This window comes from Equus quagga, chromosome 2, assembly GCF_021613505.1.
Source record: "Equus quagga isolate Etosha38 chromosome 2, UCLA_HA_Equagga_1.0, whole genome shotgun sequence".
NCBI classification, from domain to species: domain Eukaryota; kingdom Metazoa; phylum Chordata; class Mammalia; order Perissodactyla; family Equidae; genus Equus; species Equus quagga.
Genome location: NC_060268.1, coordinates 56,709,043 through 56,725,833, shown reverse-complemented (window position 1 = coordinate 56,725,833; position 16,791 = coordinate 56,709,043). Strand labels below are relative to the sequence as shown.

At 46.6% G+C, this 16,791-nt stretch overlaps 1 protein-coding gene across 11 annotated transcripts in view; it reads right to left on the bottom strand.

The window, feature by feature from the left end:
* TLN2 (talin 2) overlaps positions 1-16,791 on the bottom strand; it is a 413,192-nt gene that overhangs the window by 51,513 nt on the left and 344,888 nt on the right. For 10 of the 11 annotated variants that reach the window (XM_046652946.1, XM_046652956.1, XM_046652948.1 and 7 more), the window contains 3 exons: positions 8,225-8,371; positions 4,113-4,214; positions 1,533-1,652 (listed from right to left, as the gene is read on the bottom strand). In XM_046652946.1, the coding sequence (XP_046508902.1) occupies positions 1,533-1,652; positions 4,113-4,214; positions 8,225-8,371 (369 nt within the window). The remainder of the gene's footprint in view (positions 1-1,532; positions 1,653-4,112; positions 4,215-8,224; positions 8,372-16,791) is intronic. The other variant, XM_046652955.1, reaches the window with a different exon arrangement.

Here is a 16,791-nt window from a genome sequence, read left to right as displayed (position 1 = left end):
CAACGTCCTCGCAAAGCCAAACGCTTCTTCCTGTTGTCCAATTAAACTTCTCCTTCCTGTAACATAAGCTGCCCTACACTTGTTCATAAAATTCAAAATTACATGTAAATTAAATGAATTATGAGTTTAGATGATCCTACCAAAACAAGGAGTCTATTTTAAAAAATGACGGGCCTGTGTGAAGCATCAACAGAATCCTGATGTGGGTGTCTGATCATTTTTCGTTTTTGGTAGTCACTTAACAGACGTAACAGTCATGCATGCTGCAGCCTAAACAACCACCCTAAAGCCTCGAAACGCAGGCATGGTTAGAAATCTAATTCGTCCATGCTAGATATATATGTATGCAAGTACATATATATGATGCTCCTGTTTACATGCATTGTTACAACATACGTTAGAAAGTGATTTTGTTTTGAGTCTTCATTTCTGTATTGTCTCTGAGAATCTTTGTGAAGACACACTTAGACCTGACTCCCACGAGAAACAGTGCTGAGCAACTCATGGACACTGACTGTCATTGCAAAGAGAAGGGAGGGTGAGTCACAACCTTCCGCCTGGACAGCCTGGTTCATTTGGGAATGTCGCCGTGAACAGGGTGTGCACTCGATAAGCAGCTTGCTGAATTTCACAGAATGTAGTCGCCTTCATCTTCCCAGCGTCCCTGCAACCCACTCCACTATTCTTTCTTTCAGACTAGGTTTTCTCTCTCTAAGGAGGCATGTAGTCGCTTGGGACCAGGCACCTCTGTGAGTTAACACTGACACAGGTGCGGTCAGATACCCCGAGCTCCAGCCATCCTGTTACTTCCCAATGGACCACTTGCTTTCTCAGAGCTATTAGAGATGGGAGCTCTTAGAAAGCAGACTGTGGGAGTAAACTTTTGCCATTTTAAGACTCTTCTGGGTGCAGGCATTCTGAGGCCAGGTCTGTGTCGGCCACTAAGGACAGTGAGTTTAGGGAAGGCAGGCGGGTAATGAAGAGGAGTCTGCAGGAGATACGGAGGCAGGGATGTGGGCCAGTGCTAAGAAAGCCCCAGCAATATCTGGGTGAGACTTTGCTCCACAAAAGCAGGCTACAAAGCCCTTTCTCAAGAGAGGGGCACCTAAATCCCATACTCAGCTCTTCCAACGCTTCTGTGAGCCTTTGGAAAATGGAAAAATAATTGAAGGGGATGTGCTCAGTGGGAGCAGGAAGCGAGAGGAAGATGGCAGTGCGTGTTCTGCCCTTGGCATCAGGTGACAGGCTGTGGGATGGGTGACCTGGCAGAGTCCTTCTGTCTGAAAGCCCACCTCACCTCACCAGATGGCCCAGACCTTAGCCATTCGGCCTCAGGAAGGGCAATGAGCTTTGAGCACAGCCTGGGGCTACTGGGACTGAGCCTCGGGGGCTGGCAGCACAGTAAGGGAACTAAGCCTGGTTCTGGCTCTCATGCTGGGGTCTTCTGGAGTGGCCCTGAGCTACGGAGAATCCCCTAGGAGGGGGCACCAGTGGGGGTTGGCTTCTTAAAACAGGGACTTAAGGTGGCAGACCTCCTCTGGTTCCGCCGTGGCTGCTGCCATCTGGCCCTGGAGAGCCAGGTGCCCATAGTCACTGGTCATTTGTGAAGCCAGTCCTCCCAACTCCTCCGGGTTAGTAACCGACTTAGTCATCTGGAAAAAGAAAACAAGCAAGACACAAACACACACACACAGAGAAAAGCATGAGAATCATGTGTTAATACCACTGGAAGCCAAAGGGTTTCATTCACTTTTAAGCTCTTGACTTGCATTTGGGGCTGGACACTGGAGAGGGCAGTTCAAGCGAAGCCCATGCTGCATCACGCACAACAGGCCAGGGCCCCCTCAGGCCAGCAGGTCCTGGCCAGGCCAATAGGCAACATGCTAGGTTCAGGTCACGCAGTGTGGAGGCCAGGCCCTCAGGGTCCACTCTGGGAGGGAAGGGTGGCAGTCCCAGCCGGCCCTGCCCTGTGGGTCACCAGAAGAGTTCCCCAGGGAGCCACAAGGGAGCACAAGCGCTGTGCAGTGCACACCCCTGGTCATACGCTTCTGCAGAGCTGATCTCGTCTCTGGGAACCCAGAAGCCCAGCACATACGGACAAGAGAGGGCATGAGGACAGGGCTGTTACGGAAATCACCATGAGAAGTGCTGGATGAGCCAAATGTTTTGGAGGAAGAAATTTAGAGAGATTTGTAGTAAATCTGTGTCAAAGAATGACAAGCTTTCAGCCACAAATGTAGTTCAGAGTATTCTGTAGCCTAAATGGTCAAGTTCTATCTTTTTATTATCAAGCTATTCAGTACTTTCCCCCTGCTTCATAGAAAACCTTACCTCAGCTTATCCTACTTAGCTAACATACTAATTTCTAGTTGTTCTTCTCCCTCTAGCAAAAATGCCTCCTCCATTTTTGTAAAAATGCTCTTCTCACAACAGCAGTTTTAATTTGCCACCGACATGCTTGTCCCTCCTGGGTGAGAGGCTTCCCTCCGGCCCCACCTCTTCTCTTGCTCTGGGTAACAATACTTTCTCTCTCTGTGAGGAATCTGAAGACCTTGATTTTAGAGGGCTTAAAAAACAAAAAAACATTTTAAGTGAGTCCACATCCATTGAGGCTGGACGGGAATGTGCGGCTGTCTAAAGCACGTTTTCCAGGAAATGGCACAGACCTTCAGGTCGGGGGGTGGTTCCCAAGGAACACATGCGGAACCCGGAGAGAGCGAGGCTGTCGCACGAGCAGGTTCAGCTGAGCCCTACCACGCAGAGTGCAACAATTCTGGGGTGATCCGAAGTTGGGAAGTGGGACTCTTGCCAACCCAGGGCCCAGGCAAGCTATCCCGGGAGTGGCAACACAGCTAGAGGCTGGGCTCCTTAAGAGCATGGACACCAAGGGTCAAGATGGGCTGACCAAGAACCTAGCCCAGGAGAGTTTCCAGAAACACCATGAGGCCACTCCAAATGTTGTCACCACCTGCTGCGCTGTGCTTCCTGCTCAGAGGAATCAGCCCGGGAGGGCTGTGTGATTTGACCCATGACCTGCCCATGAGCAGGACCACTTGGGCCCAACTCCAGCTTTTTCACAGTCACTGAGATGGGCACTGTTCCTGCCTCCCTCCCTCCCCAGCCCCAATCCTTTTAGATGACGAGCCTGGCACAATCACTGAGTTTCTAAGAATGAGCGGCAGCAGCCAGGGAAGCCTTTGTGGTCCAAGCTCAACCTCTAGTGGACATACAACTACATGACAAAACCATCCAGAGAGGTGCCGGGCCTGATGGGGCAGGAACCACGCAGGGGCTCAGTCTGGTCCCTCCAGCTGGAAAGGCCACTTGACCTCTCAACTCAGGCTTATAGGGCAGCATCAGAGAGGAATCTTTCAAAATTTTATTCCGTGACATGTGAGCCTTCAAAAGTTAAGAGGAACTTTCTTACTATGTACTCCTATGTATTCTTTGAGGACATCACTTGTCATCTTTTGCACAACTTGTTAACATATCAAGATAGCATGCACTGTCTCTCAATGCCATCTATATCTAAAGATCCACATGATACAATTCTGACTGCATTACACTTTAGCAAAAAAAAAAATTATCTCCAAAAGTTACAAGCCTTCTGTTGTCAGGGATTTTTTTTAATATATATATATAACCATGTTTCATTTTGCCTCAAAGACTGGTAATGTCCAGTTTTACTGTCCAAGTATTATAATTTGATTCCATTAGAAAAATCTCTGTTCTGTCCCCAAATGTCTTCTGTACTGTGACTGGATAAAACTGCCTCAAGCCCTGTGTGAGGTGAATAGGACTAGTTTTTCTTTCTCCTTAACTCCAACTTCTTTCTCCTTTGCTCTCCTTCCTTTGCTCCCCTGTCCTCATGCCCACGTCTCAGTCATCTTTAATTCCCTCTCGCAGCTTTTTCATGAGAAGAGAACTCCAGCGGACTGGGGCATCTAGACCACAGGCAGCCAGAGACCACAGATAAATGACAGAAGCTGGGCCCAGAAGGAACTAGAAATGTGGACTAGTCTCTCTCCAGCACAGACCCCGGATTTGAAGATGTAGTGGTGGTGTGGAGAAAAGGGCAGCTGACAGTGGGCGGGCGGCTCTTGTCTTCTTACCATTTCCTGAGCTGTTACCGCAATGGCTTTGGAGTATTTGACCACAGTCGTCTGATAGTCGACAAATGTTCCCTTTGGTTCTGGAGGCGTGCCTTCATCCAGCTACAGAAGAAAGGAAAAGAACCCAAATGTCATCAAAGGCCTGTTGAAGTGTGGATTGTACTTATTAGAATTGGGAACTTTGAACAATGGAGAGGCCTCAGAGTTTCTTTGGCCCAGAGCCAACAGAATCCCCCAGCTTCTGCGATAAGAACTTCCATAGATGTGTATTCGGGGCACTTGGGGTACACAGGCAAGGGGAGGCCCCCAACCTTGTCTGAGAGGAGGGGGAGGGCTTTCCAAAGGAATGACATTTCAGCCAAGTCTGACCAGGGAAAGAGTCTGCCACATATAAAAGGTGGGGAAGGAGTCCCAAGGAGAGGGAATAGCATTCAAGCATATGGAGGTTGGTATGAACCAGACACTTCCAGGAAATCACAGAATGACAAAGGCGAGTTGGGAGAGGAGGCAGAATCTACATCACAGAGGGCTTCCCTAGGAATGGTGTAGCCCGCAGACGTCTACAGCCTGGGCCCTCACTTCTGAGCTAAGTTGGGGAAGAGAAAGAATTGGAAGAACTAGAAATAACTTGTCACTTGTCTGACTCTAAGTGCAATAGGAATTGAGAAAAGAGTGAGATCACTGTGTGGCAGAAGAGTTGGAGCAAGTGGGACAGTAGCTCTGACCCTTGAAGGGTTGGGGACACATTTGTTGAGAAGACTTGTATTCGAGACCTGGTTCCAGGGCTTGTGGATGGGCCTCAAGCTGATTGCTTAAACTCTCTGAGTCTCAGGTCCTTCACTGGAAACTTCCAGGCATCAGCAGGTTGCGGTAAAGATCAACTGAGACTATACCTGGTTAAGAGAGGAGATGATGACCACGATAATGAAGATGATGATGTTAATAATGATGATAATGTCAATGATGATTATGATGAAGAAAAAGGCAACCCATCTTCACCACCATCATCATCGTTACTGTCACCATTGGTTGCTGAATGATATTCCAGTTGGGGAGACAAGGTGAATAGAAGTGAACACAGGAAGAGTGAGTACAGTGAACAGAATGGGGCTGTTGAGAGTGGTGGAAATGAAGCTGGATCTGCTTGATGAAGAACCTTGAAATCATGAAGAAAATGGTGGGATGTGGGGTGGGTAATAATACATTTGAGAAGATCTCCCTGGCAGCTCTCTGCCAGATAGTTTGCAGTCTGGGAAGAGACTAGGAGCCAAGAGGGCAAAGAGGAAAATGTTAGATGGAGTCTACAGCAAGAGCTACCCACCCATCATGAGCTGGCACAAGCTACAGTATGAGTTGAAGGAACATATTGCTGTGGCCTATGTGTGATGTGGCTGCACATCTGGGATGTAATTTCCACCAAACCATCAACACAAACTCCAGGCTGGATGTTTTTTTGGTTCCTTTATCAGGGCGATAGATGTAGCTAAATATCTCTATCACACCATGGGGGCTGATGAAATGAAGATTCAGTTATGGACTCACATACTCAGTATAAACTGACTGGGCATCTTCTAAGTGTCAGACCATGTGCTGGGAGCCTTCATATGTGATGTGGTGTAACTAACTGCAAACATGCCAGGATGTTGGAGTTAGAGGGCAGCTTAGAACATGGTGGCCACCAGCCACCGTGACAAACCTACCAGTTTGAAGACAATGAGAAAAGTAAGAACAAAGGGGTGAACTTTTCAGGATTTCCAACTTATTTAGTTGAAACAACTATCCATTATTTTGAGATTATGGTCTTCCTACCTGTTTCTGGTGTTAACACGACCTTTCTTTTATGATATAGTAGTGCTGTAGATAGCAGGGTTTTTGTTTGCTTTGTTTCTTTAATTTCCCTCTTTGGCCAAAAAAGAAAAAAAAACCACCCCCAAACAAAAAAGTAAATAAAGGGTACTGGGTTACAAAATCCCAAAGCTTGAGAACCATTAACCTCATTGAATGGTGAAACCAAGGTTCAGAGAGCTTTAGTGATTTGTCCAATGTCACCCAGAAAGCAGATTACTTCACATTAACTTATTAATTTCCAAACCTTCTGGTGCCTAGATACAGAGAGAAAATCTCAAGGAGAACCTCCATAGAAGAAGCTCCAAAAGCAGCAAGAATTACACCCAAGTTAGAATCAGTACACTCACATTTTTTCTGTCAGTCGCTGCCTTTGAGGATTTTAGACAATGATTCCAACAATATATCAGTGTTTTAACCAAATAACCAAAACTCAGGTAGAAAACAACAGATTTCTAATGCATTGCCACTTAGGGGCTCAAAGGACCGGAAATATCACTTAATACAAAGTCTCCAGTGATGGGCGGGCCAGGTGGGCCGAGCAAGGGGAGAATGCGGAAGAGGCATTGTGCAGTACCTTGGGTGTCAGGTCAAGATGGGTAAGAGTTTAGGGATACCAATGAAACTCTAACTGTATACTTTGTAGAACTGAGGGAAAAAAAACCCCTTTGTTCCTGGCCTCTGCGGCTCATGTTGTTAGCAGTTCCTAATTATTGCTATTGGATAATACCAGACTTATTTCCCAGCCCTTCCATGAATCAAGTGTCCTGAGCTGAGAGAGCAGCTGTTACATCACCGGCATCAGCCAGTACAAGAGCTGCTTACTTATCAAAAATCCATCACAATATGCAAGTCTCAAAGGCGACCAAAAAAAGACTTCAGGAATCTGACTTCCATCTTCCAGGAATTTACAGAACTCTTCCCTGTTATTAGAGTGATTGTGAAAAACACCTTCTCCTAAGAAGAAAAAAACGATCATTTGAATTTCTAATTTGTACTGAGATACCGTGGGCTCCATTATTTAATATCCTCGGTAGACACATGGCTGAATTTCAAAGCTGTGGTGTTCTGATATCCTGAAAACCAGATGAACCCACTGAGACTTATCCATAGGCCTTGAGGAAGTGGGGAATTTCACTCATTTTCTACTGAACTGTCCATATTTGAAGCATGAGAAGCCTAAGGCAGAACTTATTAAACTGCTTTGACCAGGCAAGTCTGGTGTCTCGAAGGAGCCCCAGCATCCCAGCCCGGCTTGTGACCTTCTCAGTCTGATAATGACTGCATAATGTTTAAGAGGAATTATCCTAATTATAGTTTCAGGCTATCATCTCTTTCTGGAGATACAAGCCAACCAATTTTCTCTAAATCAGCAATTAAAGACCGCTTATTATCCTGAAAAACCACACTAATGTATTCACAATCAGACAATGGACATTTCAAAACACAGACGAAGTCTAAAATTCTTGCCTATGCTATCACAGGATGGCAATTAGATGTTGATGAACAATTGTTAAGGCTAATGAATATCAAAGTGACATGACTAGTGAAGGATTCCTTGGGGAAAGAGGATACCACCCAGTCATACGTCCCTACTGATCCAACTTAACTGATGGGTCACTAGAGGAAAAACGACACTTGCATGTTATCCTCTATGTCCATTGCCTACAAGGGTTCACTCAGGGCTTTACACATACTACTGCAGTGGTTTCTGCAACTGGCTAGATATCAGAACCATGGGGAGATTTTAAAAATACAAACAGAGATTCCTAGCTCCACCCCAGAGATTTCAATTGATCAGGGCTGGCGTAGGGCCTAGGAATGTGCATTCTAAAATGCTCCCAGTGATTGCAAAGTAGTCATTCCAAAGGCCAGTGCTTGGGAAGCACTCCATTATTTCATTTTGGAGTTTGTTCCCCACAACAACTCTATGAGGTAGACAGAGGAGCTCAATAATTATTTCCATTTTATAAGTGAGGGAACCAACATTACCTTCTCATCTTCATTTTCTGCCCCGTATTAAATTGGAAGGAAGGGTGCATCTGGCTTACAAAAGTAATGAATGAATAATAAAGAATGAATAATATGTTGGACATATGATAGGACATCTGTACATTAATCAGAACCCTCAAGAAAAGAGGAGTCTTCTTGGTATCTGCCTTGACTGACAGCTCCTTAGAGAAAAGCACCTGGGGACCAAGTCCGAGGGGAAGTGAGGAGGAAACGGGGTCCAGGAGTGAAGGAGAGCATCAGCGGCCCAGGCCCACCTTGCTCATGGCTTCTGCAATGGCGTCCACCATGCCTCCCACCAATCCCACTTCACTGGCAGCTTCATTCAGCGTCACCATGATGTCGTCCACAGCCTCCTTCATGAGCTGGGCGGCCTCCGTGATGGCATCGTGGGTGTGCTGTGCCTAGGACGGCAGGGGCAAAGAGAATTGTGAAACGTTTTCACAAGCAGAAGAAAATGGTGCTCAGTCTCTTAAGAACCACTTCACTTCTTGTAAGAATAATCTTAAAAAGCAGAATACAAAACTATATCCCTATTATGAAGCACAGCAATGAATTCTACATTTTTCCTTTCCTTTATTACGTGTGTAGATGTGTTTGCAAAATAAATAAAAATCAGAAAAACAAAGAGAAAAAAGATCTCTTTTTACTATCAAAGAGAAAATAAAACTGCAATACCAAACAGCGTCTTATGACACGACTAATTTTATATTACTATGTTTCGCGTGGTAGAAAGAGAATGCCACAGAATCCCAAATATACCAGTTGACAGATTTAATTAAAAAGTAAGATCAGATTATGGAAATGTAGGGACATACAGGGAAGATAAGGCTGCAGAAGGCCTAGCAGCCTTTGGAATATGTCACAAATTACACTGCCATGAGGTTGGAGGGATGAATGAGGAAAGTTCTTCAGGGACAGACACTCTGCAGGCAAAGCCCCGGCACTTACGAGACCCCCTACACAGGACCTCAGAGGTGCTGTAGCGACTCCGAGTATTTCATATGTGTGCCAAGCACAGAGTAGGCACTGGGTAAGGGAATAAATGAAAGGAGGAAACAATGGGTGTGCTGGGCTCCCGCAAAAACACATCAAATAGTAGCAAGATGCAGGGGAAAGAGCCAAGGTCCTGGGGTCAGAAAAAGGTGGGTTCTGGTTCTGGCTCCATCACTGACTAGCTATATGGTCCTGGGCTTGTCTTCCTAAGCAAAAGGGGAAAAATTATAACGACACTATGTGGTGGAATTCTCATGAGATGATGTGGGTGCAGGCGCCTTGTCATTTACAATAAGAGCAGTCTAGGAGGGGCCTCACCTGGGAAATCTGAGCTAATGCCAGAAGTCACTGTCAACATTGCACTGCACCAGGCGCTGGGTGCACCCATGCAGTGGCCATGGTTGCCCCGACACACCTCAGGGGGAGATGACCCTTCCAAAAGGCCCAGGAGGTTGCATCTTTACTTTGGTAGATGAGAAGGTAAGGAAGCCAGTGAGAGATGGTAAATGATAATTCTCTTGAGTAATTAAATGAAAGAGAAGAATTCAAGAAGAGGCTGTATGAGCCATAGGCACTGGCTCTGACTGTGGAATCATAAAGCCATGGGAATCAAGAAGAGTTCTTCCAAAATGACATCTGATGAGATGTGAAATAAGTTGATCATGGATGTTGATCCTTGAGGCAACTGTGTCAGGATGCAAACCCCAATCCCAACCCCAACCCTAACCCATTACTACTAAAATTACTTCAGTAGATAACAATGACAAATAACCTTGAGAAACAAAGATTTCTTGACTCTTTACTAGGCCAGTGACCACCTTCTCTATTTCTCTGGCCCTCCATGGGGGCAGGGAGACAGCCTCCCTCTCTAGATTTCTTTCTTTTCCTCCCCAGCACAGAGTGCTGGCTGCCACCCAGCTGGCGTTGTCACAACTCCACCCTCTCATGCTCTGCCTGCACTGACTGGTTCTGTTCACCTCCTCCCTTCTCCCCTCATCCAAATCCTAGCCTTCATTCAAGGCCCAGCCCAAATACTACCTCCTCCCAGAAGCCCTCCTTGGATGATTTTGTCCTCCTCTTGTCATCGACTTTCCTTTGGACTCCTACAGCCCTGAAAAGCAATTCTGGAGTCAGAGAGTCATAAGGAGGTGAAGGGCTCAAAGAAAATGTGGCAGAAGTGACAGCACCTGACTTCTGAGGCTAGGTAAAGGAAAATGATACAACTTCTGTCTGGTTCTCTCGCAGGACACGTGTCTTTGAAGTTCTCAGCCTCCATGTATGAAGGCTGGCTATCTTGAGGCTGTGTGCTGGGCAGACGGTATGGTGAGATCACAGGGAAGTAGAAAGGGGTGCCCACAGAGCCCTACCTGTGCCAGCCCCCGAGCGTCTGAGTGATTTCAGCTCAGGCACCAGACCTGGGAGGGACTGAGCCTCAGGTCATTCCAGGCCCAGCTACCATCCGGCTGCAATGGCAGGAGGGACTCTGAGTGAGAATCGAGAGCTGAGCTCAGTGGATCTGCAGATCCACTAGAGAAAATACTACAGTGGTGTTGTTTTAAGTCACTAAGTTTTAGGACGGCTTGTTTGCGGCAATAGCGAACTGGAACAGCACCTAAGAAGGGCTGGGCTCAGAGGCGGCGTCCAGGTTAAAGCTGAGACCTGGAGGAAGAACCCAGCCTCTAGCAGAGTTGATGGGTGAGGAAGGGGGACAAGGGGGAGCCTTCCAGGCAGAGGACACAGCCTGTACAAAGTCCCAGACAAGAAGGAACGTTGATTGCAAAGATTAGGTGAAACGCCATATGTAAAGTGTCTGGTACAGCGCCTGGGACACAGCTCCTGCTCCTTCCATTCTCTTTCAACCAACCCTGGTCCGTGTCTCCAATTAGACTGTGTGCTCCTTGCAAACAATTTACTCTGCTTCCCTCTAGAAACAGTGTTCACAGGAAATGAAGCGTTTGATAAAGTCACCAGGTGGAGCTAAGGTAACAGTGAGACTCGTTAATTTTTATTTTCAGAGAGATTTTTTACAAGGATAACCTTCACAAGCTGTTGGTGCAAATTTCTCCTCTGGGGAAGCTCATTTAGAAATAAATGGAACCATCTGTTTTTATGCTGTGAAACAGGCGTGGGTGGCAGAGCTGAGGGCAGAGATGTGGCCTGGGGGAGTCAGGACAGGACCTGGCCCTCCATCCCCGCCCCCGAGCCATTGACTGGGCTCACTCAGGCTGCGAGGACAGGCTGTAGCTCTTCTGACTGGACCATGAATATCTAGCGACATGCATGTAGATGCTGGCAAGATGTCAAGGGCTATCACGTACTTTATACAACACAGGAGCCAACCTGTGGGCCCAAGGTGACTTTCATACCAGTTTTTAAATCTCTGTTCTAGTATCTCGGGTCAGGTATTTTAGCATTTTACATACAATGCTTCATCCTAGGTGACAGACAGGGAACCAGGAATAACAATAAATACCAAACCAAGTAACAGCAGCAATAACCAAGACAGCTGCTAGCATTTCTGAGGGACTCCTCTGCACCAGGCACTGTGCTCATCACCCTTGTCCACCTCTCCTTTAATCCTCATGGCCAACCGGAAGGTGGGAACTGTACGATCTCCCTGCCAGGGACCCCTCTGACAGTCGCACCTGAAAACGGGAGCTTACAGACCTGATGGATGACAACTGCCCCCAACCAGCTGGCCATCTGCTGAACCTATGCCACTGGTCAAAAGGAAGATGAGCATATGGCCAGATCAGGTGAAATCCATCAGCACTACTGAAAAAATAATTGTTGATGTAGGGAATATGCCGTCTACAAGGGGAGGTTTCAGCTTGTCCCCCCAAACAGGGCACTTTCAAACAAGGTGAAGCCACCCAGGTACCACGTGGCAGAAGCAAGGGGCTCCAGGACCTGCTACCACTCCGAAAGTTGGCCGGGCCCCTCACTCAACGTCCTCCTCTGCATTTCAGCATCAACCTGGCCCCGGCTCTCTCAGCTCTATCTGCCATTGTTGGTTCTATACTTGCCCGTGAACTTGTTGCCAGTTTACAGTTCCCAAATTTGCCCCTTGGAGCTCCCCAGGGCCTAGCTTGCATGTGTTTTCCAACTCCTGGTAGCTTGCCACCAGATGAGCCCCAACCCTGGAACCTCACCCAGTACTGAATAGTCCAATATTTGGCTTATCTATGTCCCAGGTCCCTGGGAGGGAGCCTTTAAGCCCTTAGAATTTCCTGTGATCACAGGAGTATCTCTCTTATTCACAGTGGGCCCCTTGGACCACACATTAGTTTATGCTAACAAGGTTAGTTATGTTGACCCATAGGTAGTTTCAGGATGCAGGAAAGACCAACCATGTGATTAGAGGGTTGGGACTTTAAGAAACATAATATCAGCCTGACCTCTGACCTCTGGAGAGATGAGGGGGCTGGAGATCGAATCGTTAGTCAAACGACTGAACTCAATTAATTAAGCCAACATGATGAAATCCCAATCAAGACTCTGGACAGTGAAGCTGAAGGGAGCTTCCCTGGTTGGTGATGCACACCAATAAGCTGGGATGGTGACACGTCCTGAGGACAGGGAAGTTTCCTGTTTGGGACCCTCCCAAACCTCACCCTTTACCTCTGTGCTTTTGGCTGGTTTGTTTCCTTTATCACAAAACTATAATTCTAAGTAGAACAATTTCCTGAGTTTTGTGAGCTGTTCTAGCAAATTATTGAATCTGAAGGGTAGCGAGAACTCTTGAATTTGTAGCCAGTTGGGTAGAGTGAGCGTGGCCTGGGAACCCCGGAGCTTATGGCTGGTGTCTGAACTGTGGGCAGTCTAGTAGGGGCCTGTGCCCTCACCTGGGAAATCTGACCTAATGCCAGGTAGTGGGTGCCAGAATCACAGCATACCAGGCGCCAGGTGCACCCACTGCCTCCTCAGCAGGAGATGACCCTTCCAAAGGCCCAAGGAATTGCATCTTTACTTTGGTGGATGAGAAGTTAAGAGAGCCAGAGAGAACGGTAAACAATAATTCCTTTTGAAGGATTCAATGAAAGAGAAGGACTCCAAGAAGAAGCTAATGTGAGCCAGAGGAACTGGCTCTGTCTGTGGAACTGAAAAGCCATGCAAATCAAGATGAGTTCTTCAAATACGGCCTCTGACGAGATGTGAGATATGATGATCACGGATGGTAGTCCTGAGGCAACTGCGTCCAGATGCACAGCTTTCCCTCTCAGGGACGCGAAGGAGTAAGCTGGTAATTAAGGTTGATTGCTGATTTCATGGCACAGAGAAGGTAAAACACAAAATGTGCGGATTGCCTTATTTTGATGATGGAAGTCTGAAAGGTGACATCTCCTGTACACAACCCCCCAGAGCATCTCGACAAATAGGCACTCTTTCATAAAAAAGGTAAAGTGGGAGGTGTGTATTTCTCTAAATCCCACTTAGAATGAGGTGACTCTTGGTGGTGCAAAAATATCGGCAATTCTGTACATTCATCTGAAGACAAAGCACACATTTTTGGAGAGAAGCGAGAGCTGCTTGCCAAGTATTTGCTCTCCCACGTGGGCTGGGGAAGGCACAAGCAGCAAACTTTGGGGGTGGCAGCAGTAAGTCACAAAACTGCTCTCTGAACTCCTTGGAAAATGTAAAGGACACTTTCTCCACACAGGGGCACCAAAAGCGACAAAAACACATCCTCGCTCTTGCCTGTCCCAGAAATGAATTACCTTTCCATCTGCTCGCACTGAGGAATTCTCTAGAAGGCCTGCTTTCCTTCACTCCACATGATTAAGTTTTACAGATCCTTAAAGGGTCAGCTCAGAGTCTGTGAAGCCTCCTCCACTTTCTCCAGGTCTCACCCAGGGCCCCTTCCTCTAACTCTAACGCAAACTGCATCTTTTTCACACAGACTCGTCCAAATGACACACGTGGGCTCCTGAACATGCTAGTTTCCGAAGCCCAGGACACAGTGGGCTCTTGAATAAGGCACGCTTCAACGCCCAACAGCAATCTGGTCAGGAGTTAGCAGGCTCAACCACGAGGTCGTTATTTTAGATTCTGGAGGGGCTCCTCATTACTGCTCCTCACAGCACAACACAGGAGAAAAATCAGACTGCGTGCTTTATTTGGAAACATGTCTGAAGCCTGCTTCCAAGGGAGCCTTATTTCTTTATTACAGTGCTTCAACTACAAAGCCGGGTAAAGCAGGCATGGACATCACAGGAGGTTGGGAAATGGAAGAAGCCTACAGGGGGGCAGATCTCAACTTCAGCAGAAGGGAAAAAAGCAACTAATAATTAGAACTGCCCGACAGTGTATAGCACTGTGTATTTGCTGGAGTGTTGCAGGCAGAGGCTGGAGGGGCCCTTCAAGGAGGATGTAGGAGGGCCCTCGGGGGGTAGGGCTGAGGGCGGAAGGGAGCTCTGGGGGGTACAGAGTGCGCGTAGAGAGGGCTCAGTGGGGTGAGGGTGAAGCTACACAGCAAATGCCTTGTAACTAACCATATGATTCATTAACACCAGGCTCTAGGGCTGTCACATTTTTTTTTTTTTTTGAACACCTACTGCGTCAGGTGCTTTTCTCATTTAATCCCTAAACCACCCCAGAGAGGTATCCATTATTAACCCCATCATTCAGACATTCAGATGAGGAAACAAAGAAATGAAGTAATTTGCTAGCAAGAGACAGAGCTGGGATTTGAATCCAATTACACTGGACCCTAAAGCTTGTCCTATTTTTCACCAAATCAAAGCTACTGATGACCATTTAACCACATTTTAATAAAATTTCCTCTGCAAACAGTGATGTATATCTAACACACACATATGTACACCACCTAACACGTAGCAAATAACACCTAGAAATATGCGCCCAAAGAATAGAAGCCAAGGTAATTAAGCCTGAGGAAATGGCCTATAAGCCAACCAGTAGTGTCCCAGGCACCCTTTGTGACAAACCTGTCAGGGTTTTCAGACAGAGCACTGGTTGAACGACATCAGTGAGGGGACACATGTACACACGGTCTTGCCTTCACTCGTCACATGTCTTAGTTCGTCATCCAACCCTTCAGGTTATTCATTGAAAACTATTCCACACTGGTCTCCAGCCACCATTTCCAAGCAGAAGATGTCATTATAAAGCTTACAGTGCTGACGACAAATGCCCCCAACCACGATGTCTCTTGGTATAAAACACAATTCCATGAGGAGCTCTGAACTTACAGTCCAAGCACGTGTTAATATCTCAAAAATCTAGAGAACTCTTAATTCAAATTATTCTGCTGGGAATGCAACCCTCTCAAGTAGGGGAGAAGAAACATGGCAGTAAATAGCCCTGGAGAAAAGACAACCTAGAACTGAGTCCGGAAGGCGAGTCCTGGCTCCTTCAGTTTGGGAGGGCGCAAAGGGGGCTGGCCCCATTCTGGGCCACCTGTCACTAATCTGTCACCGTCAAAAGGGTGTTCTTGTTCTTCTTGCTCTACTTTACCACTTCAGGAACTGGACTTATTTTTCCAGAAGACTCAGAACAACGTGAGGACAGTGGCTGGCTCTCAATAATTTTAGTGTCTCTAGAATTAGGCTCTCAATAGTTGCCACATAGATGAATGAAAAACTGAAATTGCAAGTCTAAGACATTATTCATGCTGCTACCAGAATGGTGTTTCTAAACTATGGACGGGTTGTGTCATTCCCCACTGCTTACAATAAAGACCAAACTCCTTACCGTAGAAGAGGAGATTGTCACAATAGAGCCAGTCTACCTTCCTGTCCTGTTGTCCCCACACTCTGCACATTCCACAGACATCAGACTGAGTGCTATTTTCTTTTGTAATGGTATCTATGCCCATGCATATGCTATCCCCTCTTCCTAGCATGCCTCTAGCCACCCTTGTGTGCCAGGTTATTTCCTTTCTGGAGACCACCAAGCCAAATGTCCCCTCTTCCCTGTAGTTTTCCTTAACCCCTCTCCAGCCCCTGCTTAGGGCAGAGTTGGCCTGTGTTTCCATAGGGTGCAGGCTCAGTCCTGACTCCACATCCACCTCTCCTGTGATCTTGGACAACTTACCTAAGCAGTCTCAGTTTCCGCATCTATACAATGGGAACCTTTGTCTAACACAGGATTTTTATGAAGATTAAATACGATCAAGACAATAAAGTATAATAGATGAATCAGCACTTAATAACTGTTAGTCTGAGATTACTGTTTTGTAATTCTGACTTTTAACCTGGAGTCTTCTCTGCTGTACCATGCTACAGATCTGAAGACCTTAGAGATGCAACAAAAGATGCTAAAAAGCCCCCCATATATAATATGGCTTTCTATAGCTTGTAGGTAAGTATCCTACACAAATCTTCCCAGTCTGTGTTCCCTCAAGTTAGCCCGGCTTAGGTGAGGACCCATTAAGGTCAGATTGATCACGTGGAGACAGCTGCTAGAAGGTACTAATAGCAGCAGGAGCCTCCAACCTCCTCTCCAGGTACCAGAACCCTGAGGAAACTGAAGGCCCATGATGGTTTCACAAGTAAACAATCACTCTGACACAGAGCAAATGACATGCTGTTGTCATCTTTGGCCACTTTAAGTAGCTGAGTAACACATTAGGCTGCAGAAATTATCCACTTACAAACTGGTAAGGGAGATTTTCATATTAAACTACTGTCCCCAAGACAATAGCAACACATGCCATGGGTGACCTCACACCAGGTTTTGCTTTGAACCTGAGTACCAGGAATGGAAATGACATTCACTGGGAAACAATAGAGCTTCGCTTTCTGCAAGCTGGGTATCAACACTGAGCAGGCGCCTGGAAGGTATTACAGTTTTTATTCCTGTAAAA